This window comes from Vitis riparia, chromosome 5, assembly GCF_004353265.1.
Source record: "Vitis riparia cultivar Riparia Gloire de Montpellier isolate 1030 chromosome 5, EGFV_Vit.rip_1.0, whole genome shotgun sequence".
NCBI lineage: Eukaryota > Viridiplantae > Streptophyta > Magnoliopsida > Vitales > Vitaceae > Vitis > Vitis riparia.
Genome location: NC_048435.1, coordinates 6,795,106 through 6,811,569, shown reverse-complemented (window position 1 = coordinate 6,811,569; position 16,464 = coordinate 6,795,106). Strand labels below are relative to the sequence as shown.

Below are 16,464 nucleotides of genomic sequence, written 5' to 3'. Positions count from 1 at the left end.
GCTCCTGGAATTAATTGGATGGCATGGTCAATATCACAACTCGGTGGTAACTCTTATCATCAGCCCAAAAACTTGTTGATGTTGAGCTAGCACTTCTTTAACTGCTTTTAGGACCTCATGTACTCCTTCACTTGAACCTGAATTGGTGGAAATCTGACAGAGTTCACCCACACCCCTTGGCCATGGTGCTGCAATGCTCTAACAATTGCCTTAAGAGACACCTTAGTCCGATTGAGGCTCAAGTCTCCCTTTAACAATTCACTACCTTCCCCATTTTGGTCTTCATTGTTAGCATCTCCCAGTTTACCTCTATGTCTCCTAAAGTCCCTAACCAAGGCATTCCTAAAATTACATCAGTGCTACCTAATTCGAGTGGAAGAAAATCTTCCACTACAATGAGCCCCTGCATTGAAATACAAACTCCCTTATAAATGCCCTTCCTTTTCACGGATATCCCAGTTTCCATCACCACCCAGTAATTGGTTGTTGTAGTCAATGGAAGTGCTAATCGTTGAACCAAATCAAGGGATAAAAAATTGTGGGTAGCCCTATTGTCTACAAGGATGATTGTCTCCTTCAACCAGATTGTCCCCTTGATCTTCATAGTCCCCGACGTAGTTAAACTGACCACAAAATTTAGAGATAATTCCACAACATCTTTTAGCTTAATGAGTGAAGGTTCCACGATTGCTCCACTGTCAAACTGATTATCCTCCTCCTTCTGATCTTTGTGCACTAGCAAAACCCTTAATTCCTTCTTATAACGATGGTCAGGTGAGAACTTCTCATCACACTTAGCCCCTTCTCTCTATGGGCTTGGAGCTCTGATTCCATCAATCTCTTCATTAGAATCTCGCGTCGCTGGTTCGTCGTCTTCTCGCTAACAACCATTGCCTTAGTCTGAAAATTTTCCCCAATCTTTCAGTCCTCTCAATTTGCAATGACAATATTTTGGTGTTCTTTGGGTCCCTCTGTTCACAGGTTGCTCGCAGGGTTAAATTTATGTCTTTGACCCATTGGGCCATTTTCATCATGTGGCCTAGCGCATATGGTTGCAGAAGATGTATCTTAGCCCGAATCTTAGGAAGCAGCCCATTCACAAACGTGCTCTCCATTACCTCATAAATCCCTTTCAAGAGAGTAGCTAGAATCTTGAACTCTCGCTGGTAAGCCACCACCGTCCCTTCCTGACGCACTGCAAGAAACTGCTCATAAAGGGTCCCTTCTTGAGTCAGAAGAAAGTGAAGCAACAACCGCTTCTTCAAATTTTCCCAACTCCCAAACGCCTTTGTCAAATCAGTCCACTGGTACCAAGAAAGTGTGTTCCCATCTAGACTCATCATGGCAGGAACTAATTTCTCCTCTTCCATGAGTTTATTCATTACGAAGTATCGATTGGCTCGGAAGATCCAGCCGTCTGGGTTTTCTCTCGTAAATATGGGCATCTCCAAGCTCCGTCTGCCGCGCCATTCCCCGTTTCCGCCTCGTCTCGTCTCATCCATCGCTATCCAACCCCCACTGGTTTCCCCAACTCCAAGGATCCGTTTTGCATGGTCTTCTCGTTGAGAAGTAGTCGTTGTGACCCGCCCCGATGACTACGCCGCCACCTCCTTCTGTGTCTTCTCCAGTGACGGTTGAACTCGCGTTATGTTCTGGTCGAGGTCCATCACTGTCTTTTCCATTCCCAATAGGTCCTGCATCTCCTCTTTGATTTCTCCCACTTCCTTCTCTAGAGAATCCACCCGACCATCATTATTTTTCTGAGCCATCTGGATTGATGCTTTGATACCAAATTGATAGGTATCTAATGGAGAAAAAATTATTAGGGCTATTATTGAATTTCAAGAATTTCAAGAAAAGGGCCGAACTGATACAAGGTAGCTATTCGAGAGGCTACCACTTTCCTACCAGACTCACAGAACAACCAACTCTAACCAATTCCATCTTTTTTCCTATTTAAGCTATTCAGCCTGTGCCAAGACTGTTACATAGGCTGTCCTAAGACTGTTACAACTAACTGCCAGGTGGCAGTACACTTCTCTTCCCTTTTTTGGAATACACATAACATATAGGAGGCCTATTAGATGGATTTGTCGCTTTTTTCTTCTTCTTTTTCTTTCCTTTTTTGTTTCATTTTGAAATTTAAGTTTTTTCTGGTTGCATATTTTGTTTATGGATCTCTAAGTAATATAGTGGACTTAACTGATTTTTCCATTATGATGATGATGATTGCCATTACTAATGCTGTTACTTTTTCTGTTACTGTTGCTATTATAATGGGTTATCATTTTTATTTATTTCTAAAAATTTGTGCTTGACTTTTTCTTTTGTTTGTTTGTTGGTGATTTCATTTGCATATATTTCTGCACTTTACTCTTTCAGGATATATCAAGATGCCTTCTTTGGACTCAAAGGCATCATCAAACATGGCCACCGATTCGTACTGACGCATTGACAAAGCCCATAGATTTATTGATGCTTAACAAACTCAAAGAATCCTATTGTCAGATTAAAGTGAGTTCTCCTAATTTCTTTTGCCATAGCTGATAATCTTTTATCTTCAATTCCCTTGATTAGCAAATAGGCATAATTTCTTTGTAGAAAGCAATTTATATTCATCCTAGATGTCATTTATTGGTGTCTGTTTGCTTTCTTGAATTGAAACATTCTGCTTTTGTTGATCTATATCTGCAACTTGGGAAATTTTCTTCAATTCAAATAAGTCCCCATCTCGTTTTAGTCTTGAATAAACAGTTGTCTTGTATGTTTGAAATTTGAACTAGATTCTGAAACACCTGTCCAAATTTTATAGCAGCATTTTTGGTTGTGTATAACTGGGAAATACCATCTATCTATCCATCTATCTATATGCTTGCACTCATATAGCCTTTAGGAACAAACTATCTATCTATCTATCTATCCATATGAATGCACTCATATAGCATTTAGGAACAAAAGACTTGATGTTTGTAATGTAATGACAGGCTGTCTCCTATTGTTGCGTGGTTTCTGGCTTCTTGTTAGCTAATGTGTTAAACCTAAAATAGTTACATATTGTGGAAACTCATTAGGATTAACCTGATGGACAGTCCCTTTTTTATGTTGTCCAATTGCTTAATCTTTTACTTTTGTTTTCAAAGTAAAATATTGGAAATGATCTTCTTGAGCTAATTATTGGGTTTGTTGGGCTGCAATTTTTATTTGGTGATAAGATATTGTGGCAGAACAGGGGAGCCCATTTGGTTCTTCCAATTTAGCTGCTATGTGTAATCTGTGTAACACATATCTTGGAACACAGAGAAATATATGGGGTTCTTATGCTATAAATTGTGCGTGATACTGAAGTGGTGGGGCTACTTAGCTGCTTTGTGTAATCTGTGTAACACATATCTTGGAACACATAGAAATATATGGGGTTCTTATGCTATAAATTGTGCATGATACTGAAGTGGTGGGGCTGTGGAGTTCCAGCTATCACGTGACCACCATTTGGCAAGCTCTATTTTGATGGACCATACTTAGGCTTCAACACTGAAAGTTCAATAGTAAGTCCAAATATATGGAAATGTGTGATGTTATTATGAGGCGATTGTGCATGTTGTTAGTCAAGATTGTCACTCAAAGTGGATAAATTTGTTTGATACATCTAACCTTTAGTGGTAGAAAACCCATATCCTAGTTTGATACTGGGCTAAATTGTCATAACATTTCCCTAACATTGCCCTTTTCCATTAGCAAAACTGGAGCATTTGATTGCTAAAGTATTGTCCAGGGATTAAAATATCGTGTTTCGGTGAACCTAACATGATATATAGGACAAAAATATCGAGGTACCGATATTTCGGTAATTTATCGGGAATTTCACCGATTTTTCGGAATTTATCGACATTTTATCGATTTTTCTCAATATTTTGGAACGCGAGTCACATAGTCAAAGTTAAAAAATGTGCTGATTTTTCTACCGTTAAGAGGACTTGAACCCCAACCAAAAGGTTCAACATGCACCTGAGCCAACCATTGGGGCAAGCTTGCCACTTGTTATATGCATTGCACCAAATATAAATAGACTAAAACTTATCATATAACATAATATTAAAAGAATATTTTAATGAAAAATTTTCATTTAATTGATTACCAAAAATTTTAAAATTATCATGATAATTGTCTTCATAGTGTTTTTAATATCATTAATATATTAATTAAATATTAAAAATTATATATATATATATATATATATATATATATATATCATTATTTATTTTATATCATTTAATACAATTGAACTAAATGGATTATAATTTTAATATTAAATATATTTTTAAATTATACGTATTATAATCAAATATCACAATATTATTATCGAATAATATTTGATATAATTTAATAATAAATGTACACTTATGAAATTTATATTTTTTATTGACTCATATAATATTATTATGAAATATGATAAATTATATCATACATATATCAATTTATTGAAAAAAACAACTTTAAAATATCTATTATACTTCTAATTTCATTTTAAGAGTTTTTTCCTATATTTCTATAAGTTTTGATCAATTTTAGGTCTATCGATATTTTATGTGAAAACATTCACCGATATATTTATGTCAAAATATTCACCGATATATTTATGATATATTTGTAAAATTGAAGTACCAAATATATCTGTAATTACCGATATTTTCATATTTGGTATTGTCCAGTTCAAGAACTTAACTATCAATATGGTCATTTACAAGGTCAGAGAAGTGCCAACTCCATGTACGGAAGGCTTTGAGCAGTTAATTCTCCTTAAACTTATATTCTTACTTGTTTTGCCCATCTCTTGGTTCATTTATTCGAACTTTGATTTTATAAATGTACTTGAAGAATGTGTTTTTGGATATCCAACATTTTCTTTATGTTAGTGACAAGAGCTATGACTATTTGACCTATCTAGAACGACGACTGTTAATTTTGTTGACTCTCCCTTTGTCAAAATAAATTGCTGATTCCCATAGTACATAATAAGTTAAATGTTATTAATGCAGTTTCTTTGGAAAAAGCATAAATTGATATATGTTAATTATGCTCAATTTGGTGCAGGAGGGAGAATTAGATGTTGTTGCTGTAGTTCATTCTTATGAGAATGGCACACCAGCTGGATCTCACAAGACAAGACTAACTGCTCTCAACGTATGCTTCTTGAGATGAAAATCTTCTGCAGTTACTTTGTCTTCTTGAAATATATTCAGCTTGATAGTGTTGTACACTGGCTTTGCATTGATGACCTACCCATTTCTGCTGAGTTGGAGAACAAAACTAGGCACATAACTTCCTTTCGTTGCATTGGACTATACTCATATGCGGCTGAGATGCATGTGACAATATATTAAGAACTTGATATAGTTCATGTAATTGTACATTCTTTTCACACTAGTGCATCATCACATCATCATGATCATCATTGTCTGGCCCTGTGGTATGCACTACATATGTTACTAACTTTTCAAGCTGTTATTTTGTATTTTTTGTTACTGTGCACATCTCATGGGCTACTACTTCTGGGAATTTATGGTCAAATACTGGTCATGTGTCTTGATTTTCTTTATCATTATCATCAGCTGCTTTGGACTGTGTTCTATGTATTGTGGCTTCCATTGTTTTTCTCTCTTACCTTTTGTGGTATGCAGTGTATTTGTCACTAACTGTTGAGCCCTATTGATAGAGGACAACCCTAAAATAGTTGTCTACAATCAAATAGGAAGGCTAGGGCTTCAATCTTTTAGGATTTAAAGAGAGGAGTAAGGAATTAAAATTATGGCTGTGGGGAAAAGTAAAATAAAATATAGAAAAAGAAAAATAAAGAAGAAAAGATAGAAACCTTAAGAGTCTCTTTAAGGCCTTTTAGAAGTCTCAATTGGAAAAAAAGTAATAGCTTCTCACCTTCAAAAATTTTAAGGTATGCAAAAGAAAACCTTAATATTATTGATCATCAGCCATTTATCCAATTTCATATCAATTAGTTTTATTTATAGGCTGTATAAAACACTAAAACCTGAATAAAATTATGAAAAAGTAAACTTACTGCATATATTTACTTATTAGGACTTTCCCCAAACTATTAAATCTTCTAGAAAAAAGTTAAAAGAAATTAAAAACTTTCTTTTTAGAATTAGAAACGTCTTGTAATAAAAGTTTTTGATGAGGAAGATTTTTAGATTCTAAGAACTCAAATACAAACTTTTAAGAAAAAAGATTAATTAAAAAAAATAGAAAGCTTAAAAACTATTTTAAGGAGAATTCTAAAACTTTCCAAATTCCTAATAAAACTCAACCAATTACTACTAATTATGATTCTAGAGAGCTATAAGATTACAAAATTACCTAAATATCCTTGATAAAGTAATTTAGGATTTTTTTTTTTTTTTATTTCTTTTGAGTAGATCATGGAAATTTATCCCCAACTTGAGATATAGTGACTTTTCATGGTCAATTGAAATCCCAAGCAGTGCCTTCTACCCTTTCGTTCTTCATTGACCTTCACAAATCAATTTATAATGCATAACATTGAAGTCTTCTTTAGACCTTTGTAAACTTGTTACTAGATGCAACCACCATTTGAGAAGTGTTCTTCAAGCTTATTATTTTGTTAATACATCAAAGGATTTCAAAATCTCTTTGAATGAAACACGATGTTGGAACTTGGCAATCTTTTTTCAAAACATGACTATCAAGTCTTCTATCAAATAAAAAAATTGTAGATGTAGTCCTTCCAATGTTCAGTATGACACTAGTATAAGATTTTGGAATTTTCAAATCAGTTGTAACAATCTTTCACTTTGAAAATTCAAGCATTAGGTTTCCTTGTGCTCACATGAATCCCAAATAACCATCAATAAGCATATAAGCTATTTGTATGTACTCTTCAATATTAATCAAAACCTAGTTGAGATTGGCATAAACTTGCTTAGTGCATTGATTAATCCAAAGATCATGATCAACCATTCATACAAGTCATCCTTCCTAGGAGGAAGTAAAGAAACTCCATAAATACTCAAGTTTTCTTGAACAAAGTTTTTAGCAGTCAACTTATTGACTTGTTTTGTAAAGTCCATTTGCTCCTTGTGAAGTGTTTGTTGTTGTTTGGCGAATAAATTTGGGAAAGAAGAATTTGGAAGTAAATTAATAGCATCCTATAGGTTTTGCATAGGTAATGATTCACTCTTTATTACCATAGAAATTGGATTACTAAAATCAACCAACAACAACTATTGTGGTTCTATTAGCTCTCTTACAGGTTGTTTTAGGATAGGTTCGATTACATCTCATATTTAAGATTCATCATTGAAAACTCCTTTCTTCTTCCTCACAATTTCAAATTACTTCTTGATGGGAGTATTTGATGGTTCTTTATGTTTCAAGGATGTTGATTTCTCCCTTGGTTGCTTAGATGATGGAATTTCCTTAATTTTTATGGAGAATCTTTTTATGCCTATTGCACACAATTGTATAAGTGTTTTCATAGCTATCATGTTGGACTCTTTCATCAAAAAGTCATGATCTTCCTAGTACAATATGAACAACTTTTATTGGAAAAACATCACATTATACCGATAGCTCAAAATTATTACAAAAATGAAATATTATTAGACAAGGAGAGCTCATCAAAATAGGGTTGTCATCTATCCATACTATCTAATAGGGATTTAGATGTTTCTCCATCTTTAGATTAAGCTTCTCAACTAGTTCTTGTGAAGTTATGTTGGAACTACTATCTACCTCAATAATCATATTGCATAGTCTCCCTTGGCAAGCAACATGAGTTTGGAAGATGCTACTACATCATCAATCCTCCTCTTCATTTGCCGTCAGCATGTTCACCAATGGTTATATAAAAAAAAAAATTGTAGCCTTCAATCATGGTCACATAAGTTGTTCTGTTTCGTAAGTAGTAGCTTTAAGTCAAGAACTTTTGCTCTGATACCAAAACTGATGTTGGACAACTCTAGGATGATCGTCTATAATTAAATAAGTAGGCTAGTGCTTCAGTCTTTTAGGGTTTAAGGAGGGGAACGATGAATAAAAACTATGATAGTAAGGAAAGGTAAAATAAAAGATAGGAAAAGAAAGATAAAGAAGAAAACAAAGTCAGTCACAGATGAAGCTCTCGTCGCCGAAGCCAATAGGTTCCAAGGCATGGATCCTAGGGTTTATTCTATGGGGAGAGGGTGTTCTTCTTTTTCTTGTCCTTTCTCGGTGGCGGAGCCCCAAGATGAAAGACTGTTGGATCTCATGGGGAATGAAGAGAAGGATCCTTTGGGTAAGGGGTTTGTGGGTAGGGCTGAGGAGATGGAGGTCAAAAAAGCATTGGGGGCCCACAAAGGGTTGGAGGGGGAGGAGCTTAGCTTTGCAATTATACCTAATAAGTTTGCCAAATTTTTCTGGGGTTGCTGGTGGTGGGGTTTGAAAAGGAGATTACTGTTCTTTCGAGGAAAATGGAGTCAAAGAAAGGAAGTGGGATTAAGGTCTCAAGGGGAAGTAGGAAATCTTTGTCTTCTCGTCTTGAAAGGGAAATTCGAAAGCGTGAAATGTTTGGTGAATTACAATTGCTCTCCTCTCTCAGTCAGGGGGGAAAAGGGAGCAATGGGGATTCAATTCTTTTACTTTGAGGTCACGGTCTTCTTCCTTAGTTTGCATGGTGGCTTGCGCTTTTAGAAGGGCTTTGGGTGGCTTGTCATCCTTCTTAGGGTTTAACTAGTTTTCTAGCGGGTTGGGTTAGGTTGTTGTATGGGTGGTTTATATCAGCTTTGCCCCTTTTTCTCTTGCTAGCCTTTGGGCCTTTTTTGTATACTCCATGTGTACTTGGCTGCGCTTTTTGCTAGTGCTATTTAATATATTTTCCTATTTACATATCAAAAAAAAAAAAAGTAAAAACCTTAGAGTTGCACTAAGACCTTTTAGGAGCATCACTAGCTTCCCAACTGTAGTAGAAGTGACTACACCGTGTTATCTCACATGTTTATGCCATGGCCTTGGATTTTTGCATGTGCACTTGGCCCAGCAGTGATGCTGTGTTTCAACTTTTTCATGCTTCTGAGTTGTTTCCCAAAAAAATATGATACTCTGCATGATTATGATTGTGTGTCAGTATTGAGAGTAATATTTTTGGTTAACTGGAAGGTTTTAAGTACAGGATATCTCAGGATATTACACATTGTCTTACTTTGCTGATGATGAAGGTTCATAACTGACTAATTTCTCCCAATGTGAAAGTAAACTTTTATTTTAGTTTTGATGTGTCTTCTTTGGTAGCATTTATTTGTAAGCATGTATATGTAAATATTACCATAAACTAATTTCAGACTAATAGGACTTAAACCTGCAACAATCTAAATCTGACTTTAATTCCTTATGTTACCCTTAACAAAGACCCATCACCTTTCTGTATAGGTAGAATGAGTTACCCTAATTAACCTGACTATTGGCTTTTCATGTTGGTTCTATTTGAAACTACAATATATCTGGTTTTGCAGAGACAGAGCAAAATTGGAACCTTATTCAGTATCTTTGGAGCTTCTTTTACATGGAGAGCGCCCCTATTTCATAGTCTTTATTATTTTCTTCTAAGTAATTAAAACACTTTGTTTATTTTTTGATCTCTGATTTGTTGTAAACTGTGCTGCCTTCATGTTACCATCTACGTACACGAACTTATGCTGAAGAGTAATATTGTTACACTAGAAACTTATAATGCATATTTGAAGTTTCATTTTTCTTTGAAGTAAAAAAAGAATAGGGTTCTAGAATGCAATTGATTCCTGATAGTTTTATATAATAGGTTCCCCCTATGGGTCTGTTCTACCCAATGCTCTTGGTTCCAGATGTTTATCCTCCGCCACCCCGTTCATGGTGAGTGACCACCCTCATCAACTTTTGCTGCTTTTAGCTGTTAAAATAGGTATGATGAATTACTTCCTTCCAAAATGATTATACTTCACCAGGTTTCATGACTATGAGGATATGCCGGAAGATACATGGCATATAGAATTTCCCAGAAGAACTGACATGTCAGATGGTTTATTTGCTGGTGTCAATGGTGGATTATCAATGTGGGACAATTTCCCAGTTTTTCCAACTAAACCAAAGAGAGAAGAAAAGGTTGGCCTTGCTGAAGCTATCACAAGTAGCATTCTTTCAACTGGTAGGTCTCCATATATTTACTCTTCCTTGATATGGTAAAGTTTGATGTGATACCATAGTTACCAGAGTAGGGAGTGATAAATGTGGTTCAAAAAAATGTGGGAGGCAGGAAAGACAGGTTATTTAGAATAAAAAAGAGAGAGAGAATGAGAGAGGCACCACTTACACATTTGTCACAAGCATTCTTAAGAAAGCTCTTGAAAGTTTCCCAAGAATTTTTAAAAGTTTTCAAGAGGTTTCCCCTAATCTTCCACTAGTTTCATTCTAGTGAGGTTATACCACTTATACTCCTCTTAAGACAAGACACTCACACATTTGTCAGGAATGTTCTTAGAAAAAGCTCCTAAAAGTTCCACAAGGATTTTTAGAATATTTTCAAGAAGTTTCCTAGTGGTTTTCCCTGATCTTCCACATGTCTCATTCTAGCTTTGGCATTGGACTTTCAGAAAGTGGGTTTCCAACCTAAGACTTAAGTTTCCACGAAACTATTTATGATTCTAATTAAACTGTCTGGTACTGTGTTGACAGGGCGTATAGACCTCCAGAGAAAATTATTTTGTAGCATGCAACTGGTGAGTTTGGAAGCTATGATAAATTGTTATATTCCAATATTAAATATTCCTTTATCTCTGAAAAACTGATGTAATTCTCTGCTTTAGATTGGTGGAGTTGCTTTGACTAGTGGTCTTATTTCTGCAGTGGAGGAGAGGTTTGTTCAACTTCTTGCTTTTAGCATTAAAAAATATAATTATATGAGTAAGATATACTCTTTGTTATGATATTTCATGTGAAAAAAGGGGGTGAAGAGGTATGTAATCTGGGTCCCAACAAGGAGAACACATTAGAATGAACACTCACTGTGTCCATTTGGAGTGTTGCTTTATTGAATGAGAAGATTACTTATTTCAGGATAAATTGTCGGTGTAACTCCCATAAAATAAAAGAAAGGAAGTCGTTGGTTTGTTGGTCTTACTTTGGCAACCAGTTTGCTAGGTTGCATGTATGGCAATGCAAATCCATGGAGTTGATTGACTATGATTGTGACGTTGTGTGAGTCCATGGACCAACCAAGCTGATTTATAGGTTTTACCCATGGAAAAAGTGTTGCCAGGATGGTGTAATTGGAGTTCTGTTCTGCAATGAATTGACCAACATGAGTACTTCATGCCATTGAGATTATAAACCCTGAAGTGTCCCATTGTTAGATTCTAATAAAAACTACATTGAGGAAATCCATGGCAAAAGCAAATGGAAGTTGTAATTCATAACTTGGCTATGTCATCTCATGTTCACAAGTAGATGCTGTGTTTTTTTACTTGTAGCAATTAGGAACATTTTGTTGCTGTATCTTGATGCAGCTGGCTCAACTTCAATGTGGACTTGTCACCACTCATGTGAAGTAAAATATAAATCTTAATTGTAGTTATACCATGTTTGTTAGAAATGGTTCCATAAAGATATCGAAGCTCTCAGAAATCCTATGAAGATTGGATTCCTTCAACTTGTTTTAATTCCATTCCCATGCTTTTGGGAGAAAAGAAAAAATGAATTCATATATTAGAATCTTAAAATGCTACTGAAGGACACTTTAGACTCCTCCATTCCTATTTAAAATACATTGGACATGTTCAATTTCAGGGGAGCTTCAAATGCCCTGAAAGGTTTTTTTGCGGATAAGTCATATTGATCACTTTTTATTGCAGAGTTTTACATGCAATTCCTTCAAATGAAGCAATTGATACCGTTGAGGTTAGTTTTTCATGTCTAATTTTCTTATTTTAAATAGCAGCATATGATTGTGATCTTATGTCAATGTGGTAATTTTTTAAGTTTGTGCTTATTATGTCAATATGGCACCTTTGCAATATTTATACATGTGTGTGTGCATGCTTGTGTGCATTTCTCATCCTTCTTATAAATTGAGTTGTAAATTGAAGTGGTTCTGTTAGTTCATGGTGTTCTTCATCTGTATGTTATTCATTTATTAATATGGGAATTGGTTGTCATATTTAGAATTAAACTTTTTCTAAACCTCTAAAAGAAACTTTTTGATGAGAAAACCCCCCCATAGAAGTATAAATCATAGTCTTACAGATGGGATGCATAGAACATTCTTGATTTGATATGAATAAGTTCATAAGCTGAACGTATCACAGCCTTTCTGCCTATGGTGATTCCACTTGTATCTTAGATATTATTCTATTTTGTCCTTATTCAACGTGTGGTTTCTGATTTTGATATTAGCTAACCTTAATGTATGTTAATAGGTTTTACAATCAAGAACAAATCCGACCTTTGTGTCATGGAAAGGTGGAGCAGTAAGTCAAGCACTCTACTACCATATTGTTAATTGTTATTTGTCGTCATATTTCATTTTTCCTGTAAATGTTCTGTTAAAGTTGAATCTGATTTTTGAATTACCATAATAACTTGAATCTGACTTTTGAAATACTACCACTGACTGCATTAAGTGTTCATTTTGTGTGTTGGTGAAAATTTCCTTTATACATTTAATCTAAGTTTTCTTAGGAAACTAATCTTCTTTGTGCCACTTTATCCAAAATGTGGTTGTGAATATGAACATTATGATAAAGATTCATGATCTGTTTGTGATGTGAGACAATTAATAAAGAGATAAGTCATCAATACTTCTAGTCACAATTGATTTTAGGAAATTTATTGTAATCTAGTTTCATGTAACATCATGTACCCACCTTAGGGGTGGCATAAAGATGTGCATTGTCGTTTCACAGTGATTGGGCATCTTGATCAAACTGACTTGTTATTAAAATTAGGGATATCCAGTGGAAACACTTGTTTTCTTTTTTTGAGTTCTATTTCTTGTCAGTTTATCTTAATACCCCACAAAGGCTGCTCTTAGAAAGGATCAGTTTTTAAAAGGTTATTGAGGCTTATGCCTTGAGGCTTGCCGTAAGGTGAGGCTATGCAAATTAGCCTTGAGGCGAGGCTATGTAAATTAACCTTGAGGCAAGGCTATGCAAATTAGCCTTGAGGCTATAGCTTGAATGGAGGGTAATCGAGGCTTAAGCCTCACTTAATTGAGCCTTATTGTCTTAAGGTTATAGCCTTGAGGCTATTGAGGCTTAAGCCTCAAATATTCAAAACGTTTTAATGGGTTTAGGGCCTTTATGGGCTTTTTGTATACATTTGTTAAGAGGTTTAAGCCTCAATATTCATTGGTTGTAATGACTCGTGCTTCTATAGGGTTTTGATATTGAATTATAAGTTTAGTGTTGCATCCAATATTAAGGTTAAAAAATAAGGGCTTAGTTAGCTACCAATTAACTCTTGAAATGGAAATGAAAGGGAGAGATTGGGAAGAAGAAATAAACAATTGTTAGTCACTATAGTGACAAAGATTATATGTAATCATTATGTTATTATCGATGGAGAGAGAAAAAAAAATCACTGTAATTAATGGATAAAAAGGAAATATGAGTTGACATTAACATTGATGGAGAGGATGTTACAACAATTGAATATAATTATGATTCATTGGAGGATCCTACTAGTGATAGTGATGGTAGTTTTGAAGATTATTTGATAAATGTATGATAGGGAGTTGGATTTTAGAAGAGAGAAAAAAAACTTAATTAAAAGCTATTGAAAATGAAATACAATTAATTTTATTATTATGCAATTTATGGTTTTCTTAGTATTTAATTTTCATGTTATTTTATTAGTATTTTTTAAAAAAAAATATTTTTTTATTTTTATTATCATTATTGTTTTTAAGTTGATGCTTACGCCTTGTTTCGCGTCGAGGCTGATGCTTCGCCTTATTTGGGCAAAACACCTTGGGACCGCCTTAAGCCTTTTAAAACATTGAAAAGGATCCATTTAAACTTTGAACTTTGAAGTAGTTAAAGGTTAAAACCAGCATTCTCTATTACAATGTGGAGACATCATCAAATGTGGGTTTTTTCACTGTCAGTTTTATTCTTCGTTATTGGCCATAAATAATTGGATGTTACATATTAGCTAGCTTCTTTTCATCCTGTTTCTTAGGCTATGGTGGTGCGACCATTAGAGACATGCTTGCACTTTTCACCTGTGGTTGAGTCCACATAGCATTGATGGGAAGCTTCCTCTTCTTGCACTCACCAAATTTTTTATTTAATTGAAAATATAATATTTCTTATAACTGATTATTTAACAATGCTGTCCTATATATATAAAAATGGAAAATTCATTGTTCTCCTAGGTTATAAAGATGATATAAGGTCTGTCATTTTCATTGGTGGCATGAAGGTATGACACAGTACTAGTCAATTCAATTAATGTGATCCCTAGTTATGTAACTTGTGGTGTTCTGAATGAACATTAACCACTTACGGAAACTTAATAATTTTTCTACAAACAAAGATAAATGAATGCAAAAGTTTTTTTTTTTTTTTTTTTGATCTGAAATGCAAAAGTTGCCTTTAATGTTATAAATAATTTGAACTTTATATACTGATGAATCTGTTTTATTTTTGAAAAAAGAAAGACGTTTGTTGAGTTGGTTTGGGCAATGGTGACTGGTTGGAACTTTAATATGTTTGAATTGAGTGCTGCTACCTTTTTGAGTGATAAAAACCCTTGATTCACCACAAGTCAGTATTTATCTGTTCTGACTTTCCATATTTTCCTGATGACCACATCCTCTTTCTCATGACAGATTCTTGGCATTCTTGATTTTGGTCGTGATGCTTGGATACATAGGGAGGACTGGATTCGCAGGGGGATTCATGTTGGAAGTGGCAGAAAGTATAAGGACTCCTATTATCTTCAAGCACAGGCAATGTGTTACATAAATTCCTAAAAAAGGGTGATGGATACCACACCTGTATTATAATTAAAGTTTTGACTCATTACAAAATAAGAAGGGAGGACATGAAAAAGGAGAAAGTAGTAGAACTTGATCTAGTTGCTTTTGAATACGACACCACATAATTAGAGAGAACTATTAGTCTTCATGATCAGTATTTGATTTTGAAATTTTTATTTTTAAATTGATTGGCAGATTGGTTCTTTTTCATGTGTTTCCTCTAAACATGATACTGGTGAAGGTTCAAATTATAGAGCATCACACACATGACTAGTTGTGTCTTAAATACTTTAGTGAAAATCAGACTTACATCAAATTGAAACAATACTTAACTTGATAGTAAATTTTCTAGATGGTACCCCCTATTTTTTAGAACAAAGGGGGAAGAATTATGGTTTCTTACTCAAATTGTATGCTAGGTTATTTCTTAATTGGTCATTGTCACAGATTTAGGTTTTTTCTAAGATTATGTGCTATACTTCGACAACTCCAGTCACTTGACGTTGCTAAGTGAACTTGAACCATTCTTAACTTGTTATGCTAGTAATGTTACATGACTTGAAAGTTAGATGTGTAACGAAGACAACACTCAGAAAGGGAGTTTTATATTGCATAAAAACTTTTTATAAAGGGAGTTTTATATTGCACAAAAACTTTTTATGATGCTAAAAGCCTTTCAACTGTTTGATGTTTTGGTATGAGATCATTTCCTATTTATGCAAATTCAAAAACTCTTTCGAATCCACTAAAGTTTCCTATATCTCTAGAATTCTTTAGAAACCCTTACACAAAATGTGTTAAATATATGCTAAAGAGTTCTTTGGAAATCCTTAGAATACTACACACATTTTCCCTTTATTTTTCATTCTTGTGTAGAGACTATGGGCATTTTTAAACTTCTTTAGAATTTTTCAAACTTCTCAATTAATATGTCTATAGGATTCCAAAAGCTTTTTGCTTTTATTCTTTTAAAGCTTTTTGCTTTTAAAGCTTTAAGACGGGTCATTTGGGAGTAGGGATGGTAACGGGGTGGGTTTGGGATAAGGCACCCCTATCCCATTCCCGTCCCAAACTCGAGTTGGGGCATGTTGATAAGTACCTATCCCCGTTCACATAAAAAATGAAAAAACAATCCCACATGTCGCAACTCATATATGTATTTTTGTTTTGATGGGATATTCCCAAAACCAACAATATTACATCAATCCACAAAATCCTCAATTTTCATAATTTTTATGCCTATACACTTTTATGAAAAACAAAAAAACACAAAATCCTCAATTTCACAATTTTCATGCCTATACACTTTTATGAAAAAAAAAAAATACCTCAAATATTTTGAGATATTACAATGGCTTTTAGAAAGAAAATATTGGGAAAAAAAATGAATGAGTTTGAGACAGATTCACACTTGGAGCAATACGAGATGAAGTTGATTATCAAAC

General features: G+C 34.3%; 2 protein-coding genes across 2 annotated transcripts in view; both read left to right on the top strand.

Moving 5' to 3' along the window:
- The window catches only part of LOC117914503 (DNA repair protein RAD5B-like), a 3,753-nt gene extending 3,618 nt beyond the window's left edge, over positions 1 to 135 (top strand). The window contains exon 11 of the mRNA XM_034829848.1: positions 112 to 135. Within this exon, the coding sequence (XP_034685739.1) occupies positions 112 to 135 (24 nt within the window). The remainder of the gene's footprint in view (positions 1 to 111) is intronic.
- Positions 136 to 2,375: 2,240 nt separating this feature from the next.
- LOC117913899 (actin-related protein 9-like) lies at positions 2,376 to 15,229 on the top strand. The gene is made up of 9 exons (XM_034829008.1): positions 2,376 to 2,514; positions 5,092 to 5,181; positions 9,827 to 9,897; positions 9,990 to 10,189; positions 10,717 to 10,760; positions 10,848 to 10,897; positions 11,892 to 11,937; positions 12,456 to 12,506; positions 14,870 to 15,229. Exons 1-9 carry the CDS (start codon positions 2,476 to 2,478, stop codon positions 15,011 to 15,013), a joined length of 735 nt encoding a protein of 244 aa, XP_034684899.1. The 5' UTR covers positions 2,376 to 2,475; the 3' UTR covers positions 15,014 to 15,229.
- The last annotated feature ends 1,235 nt before the right edge of the window (positions 15,230 to 16,464 follow it).

Coding starts and splice junctions, on each gene's coding strand:
- LOC117913899 (XM_034829008.1), top strand. CDS start 2,476: ATGCTTAACAAACTCAAAGAATCCTATTGTCAGATTAAA. Junction 5,182..9,826: donor CAAGACTAACTGCTCTCAAC/GTATGCTTCTTG, acceptor TTTATATAATAG/GTTCCCCCTATGGGTCTGTT. Junction 9,898..9,989: donor CCTCCGCCACCCCGTTCATG/GTGAGTGACCAC, acceptor ATACTTCACCAG/GTTTCATGACTATGAGGATA.